Below are 20,280 nucleotides of genomic sequence, written 5' to 3'. Positions count from 1 at the left end.
TGTCGTTAAAAATTTTACTGGCACATTTGTGTGATCTATCTTAAGGTGTAACTCGCGCAAAAAAGATCAACTTTATGTGTGACAGCATAGCTTCTCTTGTAGCTTATTAATGTTAGAGGAGACCAATATTATACGTGAAAGCTTTTCTTTTCTAGTAGCAACACTATGTATATTAATTTAAACCATTACGTTTTCCTATTTGTGTGTTCGCAGTTCTTAACAGTGATGTTGATATTGACTGATTACGTCACATGTCCTGTGCTCTGAATATCCGCTGTCATCGGCTAGCGAGATCGCTTGACATGAGCTACGACTGGCTTACAGAAGCGCATCACAATGTCCATTTCAATGCTTCGGAAAGTAACATGCGGTGTTTGGTCGAATTAGAATTTATACTTTCGTAATACGAAAATATGCAGTTTACATGTTGCTGCACATCAGACATCTTTCCAAAACGTGTATTTTCCCCTGAGTATCGTTTTTTAAAGTGCTGGGAAATTCTACGCTGGTGTATAAAACCACTACCATTGAAAGGATTGATAAGTTTAACAGTTCCACGGAAAAGTATACTGCTACTTAACATGAAAAAAATGTATTTTCATCCGGGAGAAAGTGTATTTTTAACTGGGAAATCCGGGAAAAATCCGGGAATTTTTTTTCCTCATCCTTGTATACACCCTGGATATACCTGTATTAATCTAAATCAAATGCTCATATGCAATGTTACGACATGTCTTGCATCTACACAAACAGTATTACACGCTTTTCAGTGCTAACGTAAAAAACCAGGCACTCTTTGACCTGTGAACTGGTTTACATTAATTACTTCGCAAAATTCCTATTAACACAAAAAAAATTAAAGCTATTTCCTAAGCTATCTCAGCACCCAAGATTTCCCACGTCAAAGTCAGGCGTTTGTGTAACCTAGTAAGTAATGTTGTGTGTATGTTACCAGAGTTCGTGGTTTGGCTCTAAGGCCTTTACCAAATACAGTTAAGTCTTAACAGAATAGGCTACAAGGATGCAGAGGATGCAAAGATACAAAATGTGTGGATCCCACAAGTGCAAAATTACACATCTGTGCCACTACTCACATATATTGCTCTCATCTGGATGACTGTTTGAAGTGTTCTGTCATCAGAATGAAACATACATTCTTCTTTGTCCTCAAACCATCTGACTCCTGTCACCAGAATGTCCAGCGGAAAAAGACCATTGCCGGTTGGTGGGAGCCATCTAGGAGGTTTTCAGGAGGTGCTCTATTCCCACCTGGTGTGTTGTCAATTTGTTTGGTGGCAGGGGAGACAGAAGTCGTGGTGTCATCTGAAGAACAAGGCAAAGTTGGTATTTCTCAAAGGGACCACAAGTAAACATATTCACTGCCAGATGCAGCAATGAATGAGTGACATAGGCATAGACAGTCTGTCAAGAGTTCCTTATGCCACTGCTACAGAACACTTACTTATGGCAGAGCAGAGTGCTGCTCACATCAATCTGCAGTCATTGCCAAAGATGACGATTGTCTCACTCCAGCCATCAGTGTGAGAGGTGTATTAGATAAAAGTGCAGCAATGTTTATAATCAGTACTTCTAAGGAATAGACTATTATCTTGTTCTATATCAAGCGATATGTTAGTGTTCAGTGACAGTAACAAATACATGCGACATTCCTGTGGCTATTGACTTGTTCAGTGCTGAGTATTTCAACTCATAAAAAATTAATCTAATATTTTATAAGTGTTGGGTCTTTGGCTGTGGAGGCCCGTTGTTAGGAGTGTTTGGCGCACTGTATGTTCAGACGCACTTGTACTCTGTCCAGCATTAAAGTCTGTTGTTAGTTCCACCACAGCTTGCATCTATCCTGTTTTACTAGCCTGCCCAGCCTTTGATGTCCGATATATGGAAAGAGGGGTGGCGGTCCAACCCCAAGATGTCTGGACATAGTTTCACCTATGTTTAGCCATTTGTTGAAGACACTCACCTCAGCACTGCTCAAACACCCAACAAGTTGTGCAGTTTCCAAAGTGCTAGAGCCGAGCCTGGAGGCCATCATAATCAGCCCTCAGTCAAACTCGGATAGATTGTGCATATTCGCCATTCTACACATGGACAGGTGGGGAAGGCGGATAGTCGTGTTCGGTTCGTTGGTAGAATTTTGGGAAGATGTGGTTCATCTGTAAAGGAGACTGCTTATAAAACACTAATACGACCTATTCTTAAGTACTGCTCAAGTGTTTGGGATCCCTGTCAGGTCGGATTGAGAGAGGACATAGAAGCAGTTCAGAGGCGGGCTGCTAGATTTGTTACTGGTAGGTTTGATCATCGCGCGAGTGTTACGGAAATGCTTCAGAAACTCGGGTGGGAGTCTCTGTAGGAAAGGAGGCATTCTTTTCGTGAATCGCTACTGAGGAAATTTAGAGAACCAGCATTTTAGACTGACTGCAGTACAATTTTACTGCCGCCAACTTATATTTCGCAGAAAGACCACAAAGATAAGATAAGAGAGATTAGGGCTCATACAGAGGCATATAGGCAGTCATTTTTCCCTTGTTCTGTTTGGGAGTGGAACAGGGAGAGAAGATGCTAGTTGTGGTACGAGGTACCCTCCACCATGCACCGTATGGTGGATTGCAGGTTGATGGCCATAATATTCTGGCTGATCAGTGTATCTCTGGACACTGGCTGTGTTCTATGCTGCTACAGTGCTTACTGTATTTATCGATTGTATGAGTTCAATCCATACATGAGTTTCATGTTTTTTATACTGTCAGAATTAGTCGCAAAATATAGTAAGGCCAGGACCAATTTGACCATCTGTACTACTAACAATAAGTCTATTCATGAGGCACATTACATCAGCACTCGAATTGTGACATACCACAATTATGTACTTTTTAGCTAACTTGTATAAATGTCCACTGTTGTGAAGCACATCATCTCCTATTTCAATTTTTCCTTCTTAAGAGTGGTTTTAAATAAATAAGAGAATTTTTAACTGCAATGTTTTTCACACAAAAAGTTGCCCACGATAACTAGTTCCTAGTGAGTAACTTTCTAATTTATAATGTAGTGCTCCACTGGTTTTTAGTCCATTGAAGTTATTACTGATACATGCGGTGAATGTTGTTTCACAAATAATTGGGATACCTAAGGCTTGTTTCTTAAGTATTATACACTCCTGGAAATGGAAAAAAGAACACATTGACACCGGTGTGTCAGACCCACCATACTTGCTCCGGACACTGCGAGAGGGCTGTACAAGCAATGATCACACGCACGGCACAGCGGACACACCAGGAACTGCGGTGTTGTCCGTCGAATGGCGCTAGCTGCGCAGCATTTGTGCACCGCCGCCGTCAGTGTCAGCCAGTTTGCCGTGGCATACGGAGCTCCATCGCAGTCTTTAACACTGGTAGCATGCCGCGACAGCGTGGACGTGAACCGTATGTGCAGTTGACGGACTTTGAGCGAGGGCGTATAGTGGGCATGCGGGAGGCCGGGTGGACGTACCGCCGAATTGCTCAACACGTGGGGCGTGAGGTCTCCACAGTACATCGATGTTGTCGCCAGTGGTCGGCGGAAGGTGCACGTGCCCGTCGACCTGGGACCGGACCGCAGCGACGCACGGATGCACGCCAAGACCGTAGGATCCTACGCAGTGCCGTAGGGGACCGCACCGCCACTTCCCATCAAATTAGGGACACTGTTGCTCCTGGGGTATCGATGAGGACCATTCGCAACCGTCTCCATGAAGCTGGGCTACGGTCCCGCACACCGTTAGGCCGTCTTCCGCTCACGCCCCAACATCGTGCAGCCCGCCGCCAGTGTTGTCGCGACAGGCGTGAATGGAGGGACGAATGGAGACGTGTCGTCTTCAGCGATGAGAGTCGCTTCTGCCTTGGTGCCAATGATGGTCGTATGCGTGTTTGGCGCCGTGCAGGTGAGCGCCACAATCAGGACTGCATACGACCGAGGCACACAGGGCCAACACCCGGCATCATGGTGTGGGGAGCGATCTCCTACACTGGCCGTACACCACTGGTGATCATCGAGGGGACACTGAATAGTGCACGGTACATCCAAACCGTCATCGAAGCCATCGTTCTACCATTCCTAGACCGGCAAGGGAACTTGCTGTTCCAATAGGACAATGCACGTCTGCATGTATCCCGTGCCACCCAACGTGCTCTAGAAGGTGTAAGTCAACTACCCTGGCCAGCAAGATCTCCGGATCTGTCCCCCATTGAGCATGTTTGGGACTGGATGAAGCGTCGTCTCACGCGGTCTGCACGTCCAGCACGAACGCTGGTCCAACTGAGGCGCCAGGTAGAAATGGCATGGCAAGCCGTTCCACAGGACTACATCCAGCATCTCTACGATCGTCTCCATGGGAGAATAGCAGCCTGCATTGCTGCGAAAGGTGGATATACACTGTACTAGTGCCGACATTGTGCATGCTCTGTTGCCTGTGTCTATGTGCCTGTGGTTCTGTCAGTGTGATCATGTGATGTATCTGACCCCAGGAATGTGTCAATAAAGTTTCCCCTTCCTGGGACAATGAATTCACGGTGTTCTTATTTCAATTTCCAGGAGTGTACATTTAGATGCCCTGTCCTTATTGGTTGTACCCTTTCCTATTGACTTCCTACTGTGCCAGTGTTATTTATGTGAGAGAGAGACACATACAGTTTGTACATTATATTTCAAGGCCCTTTAGAGCTGTACCTCTAAGATGAGTTACTTATTTCTAAGTCTGACTTTTCTTCGGGCATAGAAGTCTTTGATAATCTGATGTATGGTGTCCCATTATTCTAAAAAAGGCTTTTTATTGTTGTCTAGGACTGTAGTATCTTACACCGTACTGCTGTATGGGTTACTAGCTTCCCTTTTCATGTGCAGACCATGGTTTATATGTTCATCACAGATCATTTTGACTATATCTAGCAAGTGTATATAGTTAAATTTATGAAAACAGTTGTTTTAGCTTCAAATTATAGTTCTCTATTTATTTAGTTATTAATACATAACTTCTGTGGCAAATTATTTTAGACTGGCATATTTGTTGCATCAGAGTCAAATTAATATAACATAAAACAAATGTGAAGCACTAAATCAAGTAATTGTGCCTAACAACATTCAAAGCACATTGTCAGTTATTATCTAAGTTTCATGATAGAAGTAGATATTCATCGTGTGAGAATGAAATTTATAGTGAACCTCCAGAACCACAAATATTATGGGATAATAAGTGCCTGCCAGTAGTTGGCAACTTAAATCAAAGCTAAACAGGTTTACTTAACTTTCAAAAGCTGGTGTAGCTAGGCAGTTATGTCACATGGACAATGGAAACATACAAGGAGAAAACTGACCAGTTATTAAATAACTGAAAAAGAACAATCACACGTGGATTTGATGATATGCCATATGACTTTATGAAGCAAAGTGTACCATACTTTAGTGTTGTAATTAGTCACCTGTGCAATGTGGCATTCAAAGACAGTTAGTTTTCAGATATCCTGAATACTTAATAGCAAAGTAATTTATAATAATGGGGAAAGAGGTATCTCATAGGTTGCTGTATCCTGCTATTAGTGCATGTGAGTGCGCCGAGTGTGGTGTCACCACGCGTGTGCACTTGAATCGGTCACCAACTGTTTCAGTGCAGGCCGGCAGCTGGAGGGCACGTGTGGAAAGTATGCATGTAGTGTTTTCTCCACCGCTCGGACTGCTGGCACGTCATGCATATATAGACATGGAGCAGTGCTTTTTGACCCACTCTGTGCCCTTCCAGTTATACCATGACCGTCGTTTGTTCTGTGCCGTGTTCGTGTGAGTTCACGAGAGCATTATTTTCATTATTATTCAGAGGCTGATGAGTAAAGCCATATTTGTGTTACTTGGATCAGTGTCATGTATTACTTGGTTACTACACAAATGGTGATGAGGGTGGGTCAGTTTCTGGGTGTGCAATCTGTAAGTATGGTTTCATGCAGTTAGTCATTATGAATTCTGTGCTACCAGACCTGTTTCAACAGCCTACAGTGGCAGTGACCACTTTGTTGGCTTCCATTAACAGAGAGGGCACTGTTCCACTGGTCCAACCACCCACTCTTCCTCCATATGGTGATTCAGCCGAGGACTGGGAAGCTTATGAAAAGAGACTCATATTACAGCATGTTTTGGCTTTTGGTGTGACACACAAATTTGTGCAAAGCGTTCTTCCACTCGTGGATTTTACCCAAAGAGTATCAATTACTGTGTCAGCTTGCCCTTTACAAGAATCAGCAGCATGAGGAGGATAATCGGGTTGGTTGCACCAATAATCACACCCATTTAGCAATAGTTCATTTATTAACCTTAAAACATACAAGGATCACAAAGAACTGAACTGAACAGAACATGGCAGAACAGCCAAAGATAATGCTTAGAGTCCAAAGATGAATGCATATCGATGTTGGTGTCAATTTCATCGGCGCCACAAGCACATTCTTTTGATCACATGTGCAGTTTATTGTCCAACTACCATCACACATAATTGCATGTCGTAGCACCATGAGTTGAATTCTACTGATACCCCAAGAAAACAGACCAGGGCCAGGGCAGCCGAACTTCACAGCCTTAGCCGTAAGTGTCAATTCGTTGCTGATGCCCATAATGACTCTTATGCAGTTTCTGTTGTGTGCGACACGATTATTTGTTTAGCTCTGAAGTATGGGGTGATGTGGCAATAGTGTTACAAGATGTGCGCACCAGGATAACAGATAGTTTGCACGAGTGGTGGTGATGGTGGTAAACATGTGGGCCCTGCACACCGAGCAGACCAAGGCCATCCCAAGCAGCTGTGATCACCACATCAGCATTCTCTGTTTCCATCTTTTCCTTTCTGTTTCGCCCAGCATGAACATTCAGTGTGCCCTAAGTGCTGGGCTACTTTTAATGCGTGCCAGAAGAAAGACCACTTCGCCTTCATGTGTCGTTTGCCAAAGGTTGCTCAGGATATGGACGTATACTGTGAGACTCCAAAGCTTGTGACTTCTTGCAAGTTCTTTATCAAGGTAAGTGATTTTTGCCAAGTGCTCCAGCTACAGATCAACACAGGTGCTGCAGTCACATTATTGAATTCTCAGACCTATACGAGTTTAGGCTCACAACCATCATTGACACCGGTCACACAGATGTTGGTCAGTTATAAGAAACTGAACATTGTGCTGTTGGGACAATTTATAGCCTCTGGCTGTTACAAGTCAGTGGTTCACTCTGTTACATTTTTGGTGGTTGCTGATACCGCTGTTGAGAACTTGTTCGGGATGGACACATTTTAGGCATTTGGATTTTCTATCACTGATGCGATTTCCTATCACTGACACAGGTCACCTTGTGTCTGATCAGGTACCATATTGTCAATTGGAAACATTGTGTGACGAGTTTTTGGACTTGTTTTTGGAAGGCATAGGATGTGCTACGAATTTGTGTTCGTATTTCTTTGAAATCCATGGCTTGGCCTTGTTTTTGTCATGCACATCCTATTCCTGTCACCCTTAAAAATCAAGTGAAAGCAGAATTGGACAGACTTAAGTCTCTATGAGTGGTCCAACTTGTTGTGGCTAGTGAATGTTTGTCTCTGCTGGTCGTAGTTTGGAAGGTGTTGGGGAAACTGTCTCTGTGACGAATTCAGTACTACTGGCAGTGTGCAGTCGAGCATGGATACGTATCCTCTGCCACACCAAGAGGAACTGTTTTCAAAAATATTTGGGTGCCCAGTACTTTTCTAAAATTGATATGTGTGAAGCATACCTGCAAGTTTCTGTGGATGAAGAATGTCGGCAAGTTCTGGTTTTGAATTCTCCTTTTGGTCTCTATCAATATTTGTGCCTTCCTTTTTAGTGTGGCTAGCACCCCTGCTATTTTCCAACAATTTCTAGTGCAACTGACTATGCCTGTCCCAGTTGCATTAATTATATGGATGATATTGTTATCACAGGCTCCCTCATGGCCAATCACTTGAAAAATTTGTGCACTTTGTCTTCTATCTTACACTCTGCACACTTATGGTGTACCCTCGTGAAATTTCAGTTTTTTCAACATTCTATTGTTTATTTCGGGTTTGAGGTATCGCAGGATGGGATTCACCCTCTGCCACAACACGTCTCCGCTGCTATGTCTGTACCCCATCCCCCATTCATGAAGGAACTTCAGGCCTTCCTAGGGTAGAGAGCCTACTTAGATAAATTTCTGTTAGGGGCACCCCCATTGGCTGACCGGTTGCATGCCTTATTGTGCAAGAATGTACCTTTTTGCTGAAACCCAGATTGCAAATGTGCTTTTTAAATGTTCAAACCCAAACTACTCTCAGCCCCTTGTTTAGCTATGTTCTCTCTGGACCAGCACACTGTTTTGGTGATTGACATCTCACAATATGGCCTAAACATGGTCCTAGCTCGCCAATATGCCTACAGCGCTGAACAACATGTGCATTCACCTCTAAATCTCTCACTCTAGCCCAGAAATTTACTCTCAGGTGGAAAAAGAGGCTCTTGCAATAGTCCATGCTTTCTGAAAACTTCACATGTTTTTGTATGGCTCCAAGTTTCACCTTATTACTGATCTCGCACTTCCTTTCATGACAAAGCAGCATACTGCCTAAAGTGCTGTTCTTGTCTTGCTACAATTACAGAATCCATTTTTGACCTACATCTAAACATGCCATTGCGGATGCCTTGTCTTGCCTCCCTGTGGGCCATGATCCTGAATTTGCTTCCATCTTGATGTTGAAACTCAGGCCACAGTCAAGGGTTTTCCAATTACCAGCTGGCATAGAGTAGCTGACGTCGCTGCTGAGCCAGTTCTCCACCAGGTGATTCAGTTTGTTCAATAAAGCTGGCCAGATAAACCACAGGGTCAAGTTTCAGACCCCCTGCACAACTATTTTTCCTCATGGTATCATCTATTTGTTTTTGACGATGTTTTGCTGTTGTCCATGGAAGATGTCTCTCCTAGAGTAGTTATTCCTGCTGCATTTCAGTACAAGGTTCTATACCTTCTCCACCAGGGTCGTTTGGGAGTTTCACACACTAAGCTCTTAACTAGGAGACATGTTTTTTGGCCACGAATTGATGGCAAAATTGTCCATTTTGTTACAGCTTTAGAGCAGTGTGCCTGGCGACAGGCTGCTCCCAGGGCATCCCTGTACCCTGTCCCACTCCCCCCAGTGATAAGAGTGCATTCATGTAGAATTTTACTGGTCCCTTCTTGAATTCCTATTGGCTCTTGGTTGTGGATGCATTTTTCTAGGTTCCTTACATTATCCCGTGTGTGTGTGTGTGTGTGTGTGTGTGTGTGTGTGTGTGTGTGTGTGTGTGTGTGTGTGTGTGTGCGTGTGCGTGTGCGTGTCGACATTTTCTGAGGTCACAATTCGTACACTTTTGAGGGCTTTTTCTATTGAGCGGTTGCACAGTACTTTAGTTTGCGATAATTGGCTGCGGTTTATTTCTCTCACCTTTCATTTGTTTTGTTCCCCTCTTGACATTTTTCATAGTGAATCCTTCACTAGTACACTCCCCAGTTGTTTGTGCTCTTGTCAAATGCAGCAAAATTGGGGAGGGGCAGTGGAGCATAATACTACTGAATCTCAAGAAAGCAACAGCTGCATCTGTTCTTCATAATGTTTCTGCAGTAATTGTAAATGCAGCTGGTGCCATGGCTGCTGTCTTGAGAACAGTTATTCCTGAAGAGCCGAGTGCTAATGATGCTTCACATACTGTTACATTACAAGGATGCTCTGAAAAGTTCTCAGCGTTGTCCATAAATTAGAGCACTATTGCATGACTAAGGATGATAGAACGATCAAATTGCTTAGTATGAAAGTGCTAGTCATTCCCTCCAGTTTTTGGCTGTAGGCAGGTGTCTGAATAAGGTACACTGATGAATTCTTTGAAAAGGAAAGGGGGAGGGGAGTAGAGTATCATGAAGTGATAAACTTTCTATATGAAAGTAGGGTTGATGCCAACTAAAAATCATTCAAGGTTTATAAATGTGTATGATAAATCTTCTACTTCAGTTTCCACCATGAATAAATGGACTTCTGAATTTAAGCAAGGCTATAATAGTGCCAAAGATGATCCATGTGTAGAATGTCCGAGAAGTATAACCTCACCAGAAATCATCAAAAAAGTGCACAATATGATTTTGGAAGATCTGTGTATGAAGGTGTGTGAAATTGCCAAGATTGTTGGGATTTCAGATCACCATGTCAGCTATGTTTTGCACGAAAAATTAGACATGATACCCTTTGGGATGGTGCAACTGCCCATGGCGGATCAGAAACAAATTCATAGAGTTCCTAATAGTGTTTAGTTGCATCAGTATGTGGCAATGGATGAAACATGGATTCACCACTACACACTGAAATGGAAACAGCAATCTAAACAGACAGCTCCAAAGAAGGTGAAGGTGATGTCATCAGTGGGAAAGTTCATGATATCGGTGCTTTAGGAAGCAAATGAAAATATGGAAATTGACCATTTCCAAAAACTAAAACATTAGCTGGAGATTATTATTTTAAACTTCCAGCGGATTTGGATGTAAAAATTAGAGAAAATAGACATGGTTTGCAGATGAGGGGGGAAAAATCATTTTGCATCAAGACACTGCACCTACCCACAAAAGTGTCTTGGTAATGGCAACGTTGAAGGATCTGCACTGTGAAGTATTGGAAACTCTGCCCTATTCCCCAGTTTTGGCTCCCGCAGACTTTTGTAACCTCAATCTTCCTTGCTGGTAAGTGTTTTTTCTTCGGCCAAGAACTGATTGTAGATCTAGGTGAGTATTTTGTGGCACTTTCATAACACTTGTGCTTTAGAATGGAATAATGTTACTGAAGTACTGCCGGTTGAGGTGTTTTAAGATAAAGAAGAAAGGGCATATGGTTAACATGTCAACATGTCTGTCCCCACCTTTGATGCATCCCTTCACCCAGATTATTTCACAGTTCGGTTATGTTGTAACCTCTCAATAATTTTGAGTTCTTTGCAGAAGTAAACATGCTGTTATCATTGGCATCTGTCTATCCATAAGATATATATTTCAATTGGAATTTAGTATTTTGTCACTGTCCACTTCCAATTTCAGTGAGCTTTTTGTTCCTAGTATTATGTTGGCATTATTACCTATAATAAGCAAAAAGTAATTCAGATACCTTTACATGAATGTTCCTGCAGTTTGCTAATACTAACTTAATTTTTTTTTTTCCTTTTGATCTACAAGAATGTAAGCAGCTTCAAATTAGAGGACCACAATTGATTCCGGATACAATGCAGCAAATAGTGAGGCTTACTTTTGCATTGCATGTGAAGAACACGGCAAGCACCAGTTCAGCGAACCCTATAATGGAACTGAGGATGGTCTGATTGCAGGAGGTAGACACCATTATTGTAGTACAACCTCCTATATGTATCCATTTACACCCAGTACACTCAGTAGCCTTTGGCAAAGCCTACAAATCTCAGACGAGACTTTGTAACAAATTTACTGAGTGTACATTTGCCTTCTTTTGTGCTTTACCCATCTAAAGCTGGACCTCCCAATGATCAAAATACCCTCTGTGCTTGTCTGATCTTGGCAGGAAAGTTGGCAATGAGGCAGTATCTGGCTGGATTGTTATCAACACGAGGGAGCACTTCATATCTGTTGCTAAGGCACAAGGGGATGACCATATTCCCAGCTCCCACATGCAACTTCCACACAGATACATGTGAATGCACAATTGTCCAAACCAGTCAGATGTTGTGCATCAGATGATGCAATGAGATCAGGTTTTCCAGGGATTGACAACAGCACCAGAGATGTCGCAGCTTTCACCACTGGTACCACAACATCACTGCAGCTAAGAGTAGTAGTCTGAAGTCTGACAACACTGGCTAACACAGCTCCAGATTTTCCCAGAGGGTGGCCAATGCATAAGATTGAGACTTGCAGTCATCACTGTGATCTTAGCTTATTGCTGTGTAAGTCGTAAATGTCAATAAAGAAATTAAATTTTCATAAGTTCTGCCCCGCAAAGTATTCTGCTGAAGTTCCTCCAAAGTTTGTAAAATTTTGATCTTAAAAGTTTGGGACACCCTACATTATGATATTAGACAGATACCTTTGTTCCCATTGATCTGATGCAGAACATGTCTTGAGTATTTCGACTTAACCACTATTTGTGATTCGGTTGAGAAATGACAAGCCTAGAACTATGAATAAACTGGTAGTGTAGAGTATTAGTTCTAATAGTTATTGATGAACATTACCTTTTAAAAAATCAAAAATTAAGTGCCCTTTTTTTTGTTAGTTTTCTCCTGCTGTATAGTTATACACAGTCCAGTTTTTCACCTCCTGTGTAGTTATACACAGTCCAGTCATGTTAATGTGACCAATGCCTATGTTAGGCATCAATATGCAATAACTGCTCACGGATGACAGGTATATAAAGCATGTCAGGGGCAGAGAAAACAGTGCAGTCTTTGTTGTAATGTGGAAACGGTGATTATCTGATATCCAAAAGGGCATGAACATTGGCTTTTGGGCCAAGTGTGGAAGTATTTCCTAAATGGCTGTGTGTGTGTGTAAACTTTTCTGTGCTGCCATGGTTAAAGTGTACCATGCACGGCAACTGTGGTGTAACGGGCCGTAGATGACAGGCGTGGACGATGGCTGCGGAGATGCTTACAGGTGAATAGACATGCAACTGTTAAGCAACTGACCATCCAGATGAACCAAGGGTCACCAAACATGTTTTCACAAAGACCGTTCAGTGGATGTTGCTTTTGTATGGGCCTCTATGGCAAGCCCCTGGTTCATGCACCCATGCTGACTGCTGTTTATTGTTGATGAAGGCTGGAATTTGCACACCAATACTGCAATTGGATGCTCGCTGAATGGTGATAGGTGGCCTTTTCAGATGAATCATGTTTTATGCTGCATCGGACAGATGGATGTTGGTGTGTACAGGGAGCACATTCCAACAGTCACTGGAAGGGTCCAGGCTGGAGGAGGGTATGTTATGGTCTGGGGTATCTTTCTGTGGCATTCCCTGTGTGATCTCATCATTCTGGAAGACACAATGATTCAGTACAAGTATGCATCTATCTTTGGGGATATCTCCACCTCTACATGTAGTTTGTTTTTCCTCAGCACGGTGGAATTACCAGCAGGACACGCAACATGTCACATGGCTTGCAGTGTATGTGCATGGTTTGAATAGCACCAGGATAAGTTTACTGTACTCCCCTGGCCACAAGTTCTCTAGATTTACACAAAATCGAGAATTCGTGGGACAACCTTGATCAGGCTGTTTGCACTGTGGATCTCAACCAAGAAACATAGTGCAGCTAGCCATGGCACTGAAGTTGGAATGGCTCCACATCCCTGTTGGTACCTCCAGAACCTCATTGACGCTCTTCCTACATGTCTTGCAGTGGTCCGCACTGGAAATGCTGGCAGATTTTTATTTTTCATTGTTAAAAGCAAAACCAAACTGTGAATGTTCTCTTTGTAGTTATTTGTTTGTTTATTCATTTTGAATACCTGCTTGTAAAGTAAGCATCAGGAAATACAGTGTTACTTTCATTTTCTCAATTTATGGAAAACTGAATTTTTTGTGTGCATGTTATTCTAATGAAATGGAACTTTTATACACTTAACTACAGTTTGAATGAGAAGCTGGAAGCTACAGATTATTTAGAACTTACCCATGTGTTGGCTGAAGTGAAACATTGGTGTTATATTTGTGTATTTTTGGAGGTCTTGTCTTTCCTATGGGTTCATTTCTGCTGCGAGTATTGATGTGGCCGGGCGTTTTCTTCAAGACTCATTTTTATTTACAAACTGAAAGGTAGAACATTAAATACTCTTTGCAATACATACTACTACTGATTGAGATGGTCCCACAACCTTTTTGCATTAAATGTGCCAAGCAGCAATGTAGGAATTCATTAAACATGCTACTCTTACTACATGCTGACTGAGTGTCGACTAAAAACTGACCTGTATTACTTACATATTTCAACAGTATTAACACCACACAAAAAGTGCCCCAATTGAATGGCTGTCATAGTATTGTTCTTCAAATTTACAATTTTTCATAGTTTTGCTTTGTACAAATATTTTTTTTAAATTTAATCACAACTTTGAATTTGTTCACTAGCCCTCATATGTTTTTATGCAATGTTGATTTGATTTCCTCTTGCAACATGAACACACGTGTGCACACAATTCATAAATTTTATATGAACTGATATAGAAAATCATAATTAACAGACATGTGTCATAAATTACGCCAGGAGCACAATGTAATAGTAGTTTCTAAATTTTTTCTTGCTCATTTTTTCCCCACCTCCCAAACCCACAACCTTCTGATACTGTGCATGTTGGCATTCTAGTCCCTGCACACAGCCCAGACAGTGTTGATTTCTCTCCCCGTCCATATACTACTGTCCCTTCCCCTTCCCTGCCTGCCTCCAAACTGCTTCTTGCATTCCACACGGTAGTGGCATTCTGGCCTAAGATGCTTGATTTGGCGGTCGTGTGTGCATGAGGTGAACTTGCCTGTGTGAATGGTGTGTGTTTCTCTTTTGCTGATTAGGGCTGTGGCTGAAAGCTTTATGTAAGTGTCTTTTGATTTTTTTGGTTGTGCCTGTCTGCAACTTAACATGTCTTCTTTATGGTAAGTAGCAATCTATCTTTGCCTAAATTGTTGATATTCCTAGTTTATGTCCTGTAATTCAAAGTCATTGAAACATTTTATTGAATATTATAAGTTTTGAAATTCATAATTTTCCTTGATTAGAGCCTGATAAGATGAAAGCTGGACTACAAAATAAGTAAATATAAGTAACAATATTTTTTACATGAAATCTGCCAAGCAGCAATTTAGGAATTCATTAAAAAGTTGTCTCAAATTGCATTACTATTAGCATTTTCATTAAGTGTGTTGAAAATAAGTTCATTTACAGACCACTTGTATCACTGGGTATGGATACAATATTTGTCACTATCTCATTTTATCTAGTTATTGTATAACACATTAATTTGGTTGTTTACATTCTTTTCCAGGCAGCTGGTGGTTAAAGGAGAGGAGAGATCAGGTAAGCTTTCATTAATTAACTCCATTTGTTGTGGTTTCCAGGCATCTTGCAATCTGGTCTTGGCTATTTGCCTTCTTTACAGCTGTAGTTCCCCCATTTACCCCTCTCCTACTGAATGGAAACAATCCCCAGATTGAGTTTGTACCATTCATTGCAATATCCATTTTTCCAGTGGCCCTAATTTAATGAGATATCCAGGAGAACATCTATGGAGTTTGGAAAGTAACTGAGAGTTGCTGACTGAATGAAATCTGTGAAGGTGGATCATTAATAATTCCTAAGTAGTTCGGTCTACAAGAGCATTGTTAGTGAAAGGCAGGAATCTTATTTTAAGTTCCATTCTATCACACAGTTTTAACCTTTTAGTGCATTCTTTATTAGCTCTGCAGTAGCGTTGTACTTCATAAATTACAAAATCACATTCTGCCATGTATTACATAATTTTATTTTATAGTGAAAATAGGTTTGTATATTATACAATCTTGGATGAAGGAAGTGCAGCTCAAAATTAAGTATTAATTTCATGCAAAAAAAGGCATATTTTGGCGTAATTTTGCGTTGCAAACACTGTTTGTTAAACCAAATGTGTTGTGTTGACTTTGCTTTTTGTCTCAGTAATCTACTATAAAAGACGGATAAATGTGCCACAACAGCACAATATTTTATGGAGATGTATTTTGGCGTACTTTTGCGTTGCAAACACTGTTTGTTAAACCAAATGTGTTGGTTGACTTTGCTTTTTGTCTCAGTAATCTACTATAAAAGTCGGATAAATGTGCCACAACAGCACAATTATCTGTCTTTCATAGTAGATTACTGAGACAAAAAGCAAAGTCAACCAACACATTTGGTTTAACAACGCAAAAGTATGCCAAAATACATCTCCATAAAATATTGTAGAACAAAAGCAAACTGGTGCTTCTCATTTATTATAATGTTGTTCTACCAAGAACCGACAGAAGACTCTGTTAACATAAAAAAAGGCAATTGGCAATAGTCATTGGTTTGTATCTCTGTAATGATGTTAAATGGTCTGTTGGGAATATAACATTCATATTCATATCAGTATATTGTCTGCCTTCAAACAAAAGTGTGTCAAAGCATACTGGTTGCAAAATTAGTGAATGTTTATATTTCTAATTGAAAGTTGCTATACTGTTGCTGAAATTAGCTGTCAGGTGTGGTAGACTTGTGGGTCTACTGCAATAAGTAAAGGAAAGGTGAAGGGAGGCCAAATGTTTGAAATGAGCAGAGTAATACAAGTATAGTATCCAAACTAATATTCTAGAGCTTACAGATGTTTCTATTATGGCTCTGTTGAGAATTGTGGTTGAACACTAAGCTGTATGAAACTTTGTACATCTTGGGTGGTGAAAGTACACGTGAAGATTAAGAGTGCAAGTGCAGTTGTATTTCTTGAGTGGCTTAATGAGGGAGATGAGTTTCTTTCCCATACTGTGGTGAAGCAATGTCTCTCTTATTGCCAAAAAAATCCTGGTAGTAACTGTCATCTCAATTCCAATCAATTACCAACTATTTACTAACTAGAACATGTGGGGGCTGTTTAAGGTTTAATCATTCCAAAGTTTTCTATAAAATTGTATTATTTTGGGGGATCAATTATTTGCTGCTTATTTTGCAGCTCTTGACAATTACTTATCACCAAGATCCTACTAGGGTCTCAGGCTTGATGTCTTCTACATTACCCTAAGAATTAGTCACCAAATAGCAGAAGTGTTGAGTTGTTGCTTCTGCTTTTCTGTGAGTAGTTTCCATTGTGCCAAAAGTATTTACATTCTTCCTGAACTTTCCCTACTAAATTTGTCCTAATAATAAAATAGATTTTATCTTAAATTTGGTTTCCTGTCTACTTTAATGAATTTTAAATGAATTGGTAATTCTCGTTGGATTTGGCAATATTCTGCCCAAGGCTCTTTCTTTTCTTTTTTTTTTTTTTGGCATATTTTCAACATACAACTTCCTTTTCAAAAGAAAAGCTTAATGAAATGCTGATGGAGGATTCTAATAGGTGTAGCAACCTCAGATTTAATCCAAAAGGAAAACTTGCGATTCGCATCACTTCCTTTCCCTTCATACAGGAATGTTGCATGTGGCCTAGAGGCTTTATTGAGGGAAACTTGTCATAAATGTTTGTGATGTCCACAGTACTTTTGTAATTTGCTCTTACCTATTAATCCCATTTTTTCCACAGTAATATTGTTAAGAATTATACAAATATAGTAATAGGTGAGGGGTTTTATCAGGTGAAATGGGTGGGACAAACAGAGGAATAGAAAAGCAACTGGAATCACTCAACAGAGGAAAGTCCACTGGACCTGACGGGATACCAATTCGATTCTACACAGAGTACGCGAAAGAACTTGCCCCCCTTCTAACAGCCGTGTACCGCAAGTCTCTAGAGGAACGGAAGATTCCAAATGATTGGAAAAGAGCACAGGTAGTCCCAGTCTTCAAGAAGGGTCGTCGAGCAGATGCGCAAAACTATAGACCTATATCTCTGACGTCGATCTGTTGTAGAATTTTAGAACATGTTTTTTGCTCGAGTATCATGTTGTTTTTGGAAACCCAGAATCTACTATGTAGGAATCAACATGGATTCCAGAAACAGCGATCGTGTGAGACCCAACTCGCTTTATTTGTTCATGAGATCCAGAAAATATTAGATACAGGCTCCCAGGTAGATGCTATTTTTCTTGACTTCCAGAAGGCGTTCGATACAGTTCCGCACTGTCGCCTGATAAACAAAGTAAGAGCCTACGGAATATCAGACCAGCTGTGTGGCTGGATTGAAGAGTTTTTAGCAAACAGAACACAGCATGTTGTTATCAATGGAGAGACATCTACAGATGTTAAAGTAACCTCTGGCGTGCCACAGGGGAGTGTTATGGGACCATTGCTTTTCACAATATATATAAATGACCTAGTAGATAGTGTCGGAAGTTCCATGCGGCTTTTCGCGGATGATGCTGTAGTATACAGAGAAGTTGCAGCATTAGAAAATTGTAGCGAAATGCAGGAAGATCTGCAGCGGATAGGCACTTGGTGCAGGGAGTGGCAACTGACCCTTAACATAGACAAATGTAATATATTGCGAATACATAGAAAGAAGGATTCTTTATTGTATGATTATATGATAGCGGAACAAACACTGGTAGCAGTTACTTCTGTAAAATATCTGGGAGTATGCGTGCGGAACGATTTGAAGTGGAACGATCATATAAAATTAATTGTTGGTAAAGCGGGTACCAGGTTGAGATTCATTGGGAGAGTCCTTAGAAAATGTAGTCCATCAACAAAGGAGGTGGCTTACAAAACACTCGTTTGACCTATACTTGAGTATTGCTCATCAGTGTGGGATCCGTACCAGATCGAGTTGACGGAGGAGATAGAGAAGATCCAAAGAAGAGCGGCGCGTTTCGTCACAGGGTTATTTGGTAACCGTGATAGCGTTACGGAAATGCTTAGCAAACTCAAGTGGCAGACTCTGCAAGAGAGGCGCTCTGCATCGCGGTGTAGCTTGCTCGCCAGGTTTCGAGAGGGTGCGTTTCTGGATGAGGTATCGAATATATTGCTTCCCCCTACTTATACCTCCCGAGGAGATCACGAATGTAAAATTAGAGAGATTAGAGCGCGCACGGAGGCTTTCAGACAGTCGTTCTTCCCGCGAACCATACGCGACTGGAACAGGAAAGGGAGGTAATGACAGTGGCACGTAAAGTGCCCTCCGCCACACACCGTTGGGTGGCTTGCGGAGTATAAATGTAGATATAGATGTAGGTGGGGACATGAGGAGGAGTGTACTGAAAGGAGGGTGACTGGTGGGAGGGAGAGGTATTGAGTGAGTGGCATAGGAAGTGGCGCTAATGAGCCCACCTTGGCATCTACAGCTCATGGTCTAGTGACTAGCTTTGCTGCCTGTGGATCACAGGGTCTTGAGTTCAATTCTTGGCCAAGTCAAGGATTTTCTCTGCCCAGAAACTGGGTGTTTGTGTTGCCCTCATTACTTCATCATCATTTATAAATTATAAAGTGCAGCAATCAGTTGTTCTGTTTTGGATTCTAGGGCATATTGAACGATGCCTTTGAATTTTTTCCATTTGTTCTCCACATCTTTTATTCTCATCACTGAATATTTGATGCTGAGTGCTGAGATATTCTGAAATTTGTATCCTGTCACCCTTGCTGAGCAAATCTACCTTCCTACCATTCTTAACATTCCTTGTAGGTCCCGTCGTCATAGGTGCTGTCACAGCCATATGATCACTGATACCTTCCTCCATGTAACTGAGTCGATAAGTTTAGGTCTGTTTGTTGCCAGGAGGTCTAAGATGGTACCCTCACAAGTTGGTTCTCTAACTATCTGCTCAAGGTAATTTTCGGACAAGACATCCAGAGCAATTCCACATGAATCCCTATCTCTGCCACCAGTTTTGATTCCATAACACCCCCAACCTGTACCTGGCAAATTGAAGTCACCTCCTATTAAAACAGCATGATCGGGCAAATTACTAATGATATTCTGCAAATTCTGTCGTAAGTGCTCTGCAACTACAGATCCTGAGCCAGGTGATCTATAAAAGCATCTGATCACCAGTTTTGACCATTATTTGATACTCAATTTCATCCAGATTAATTCACATTCTGAATCCATGATAACCTTGCTAGATTTTATCGAATTTTTTACTGCAATAAACATGCTGCCTCCATTGGCGACTAACCTATCTTTACAATAAACATTCCTATCCGAACTTAGGATTTCGTTGTCATTGCTGTCTGGTTTCAACCAGCTTTCTGTTCCCTGTGCTTTATAACCTTCAGTAAATGATACTAATTCTGTGACCTTTCCTTGGATGCTCCTGCAGTTTTCTATAATCATATTAATCTTTTCTGTCTCTGATCTGTGATGACCAAGATTCTCTAAGGTCACTGTGACTGATTTAACCGGCAAATCGTCTTTGATCCCACAGAAGGGGTTCTCTAATCTAAAAAAGTCCCATGTGCATGACACACGTATTCTGTTACCCCAGTAGTCACTTCGTGTGTGTAGTGCACGCCTGACCTATTAAGGGGAACCCTACAATTCTGCACCCAATAGCGGAGGGCAAGAAATTCACATCCGATACTGTTGCAGAGT

The 20,280-nt window shown here is 41.4% G+C and overlaps 1 protein-coding gene across 1 annotated transcript in view; it reads left to right on the top strand.

Moving 5' to 3' along the window:
- Positions 1-20,280, top strand: part of LOC124799883 — a 190,904-nt gene that overhangs the window by 96,092 nt on the left and 74,532 nt on the right. The window contains exon 8 of the mRNA XM_047262953.1: positions 15,094-15,125. Coding sequence (XP_047118909.1) covers positions 15,094-15,125 — 32 coding nt within the window. The remainder of the gene's footprint in view (positions 1-15,093; positions 15,126-20,280) is intronic.

Source organism: Schistocerca piceifrons, chromosome 1, assembly GCF_021461385.2.
Source record: "Schistocerca piceifrons isolate TAMUIC-IGC-003096 chromosome 1, iqSchPice1.1, whole genome shotgun sequence".
NCBI classification, from domain to species: Eukaryota; Metazoa; Arthropoda; class Insecta; order Orthoptera; family Acrididae; genus Schistocerca; species Schistocerca piceifrons.
Note: the sequence above shows the minus strand (reverse complement) of the source record. Positions and strands in the feature narration are given on the sequence as shown.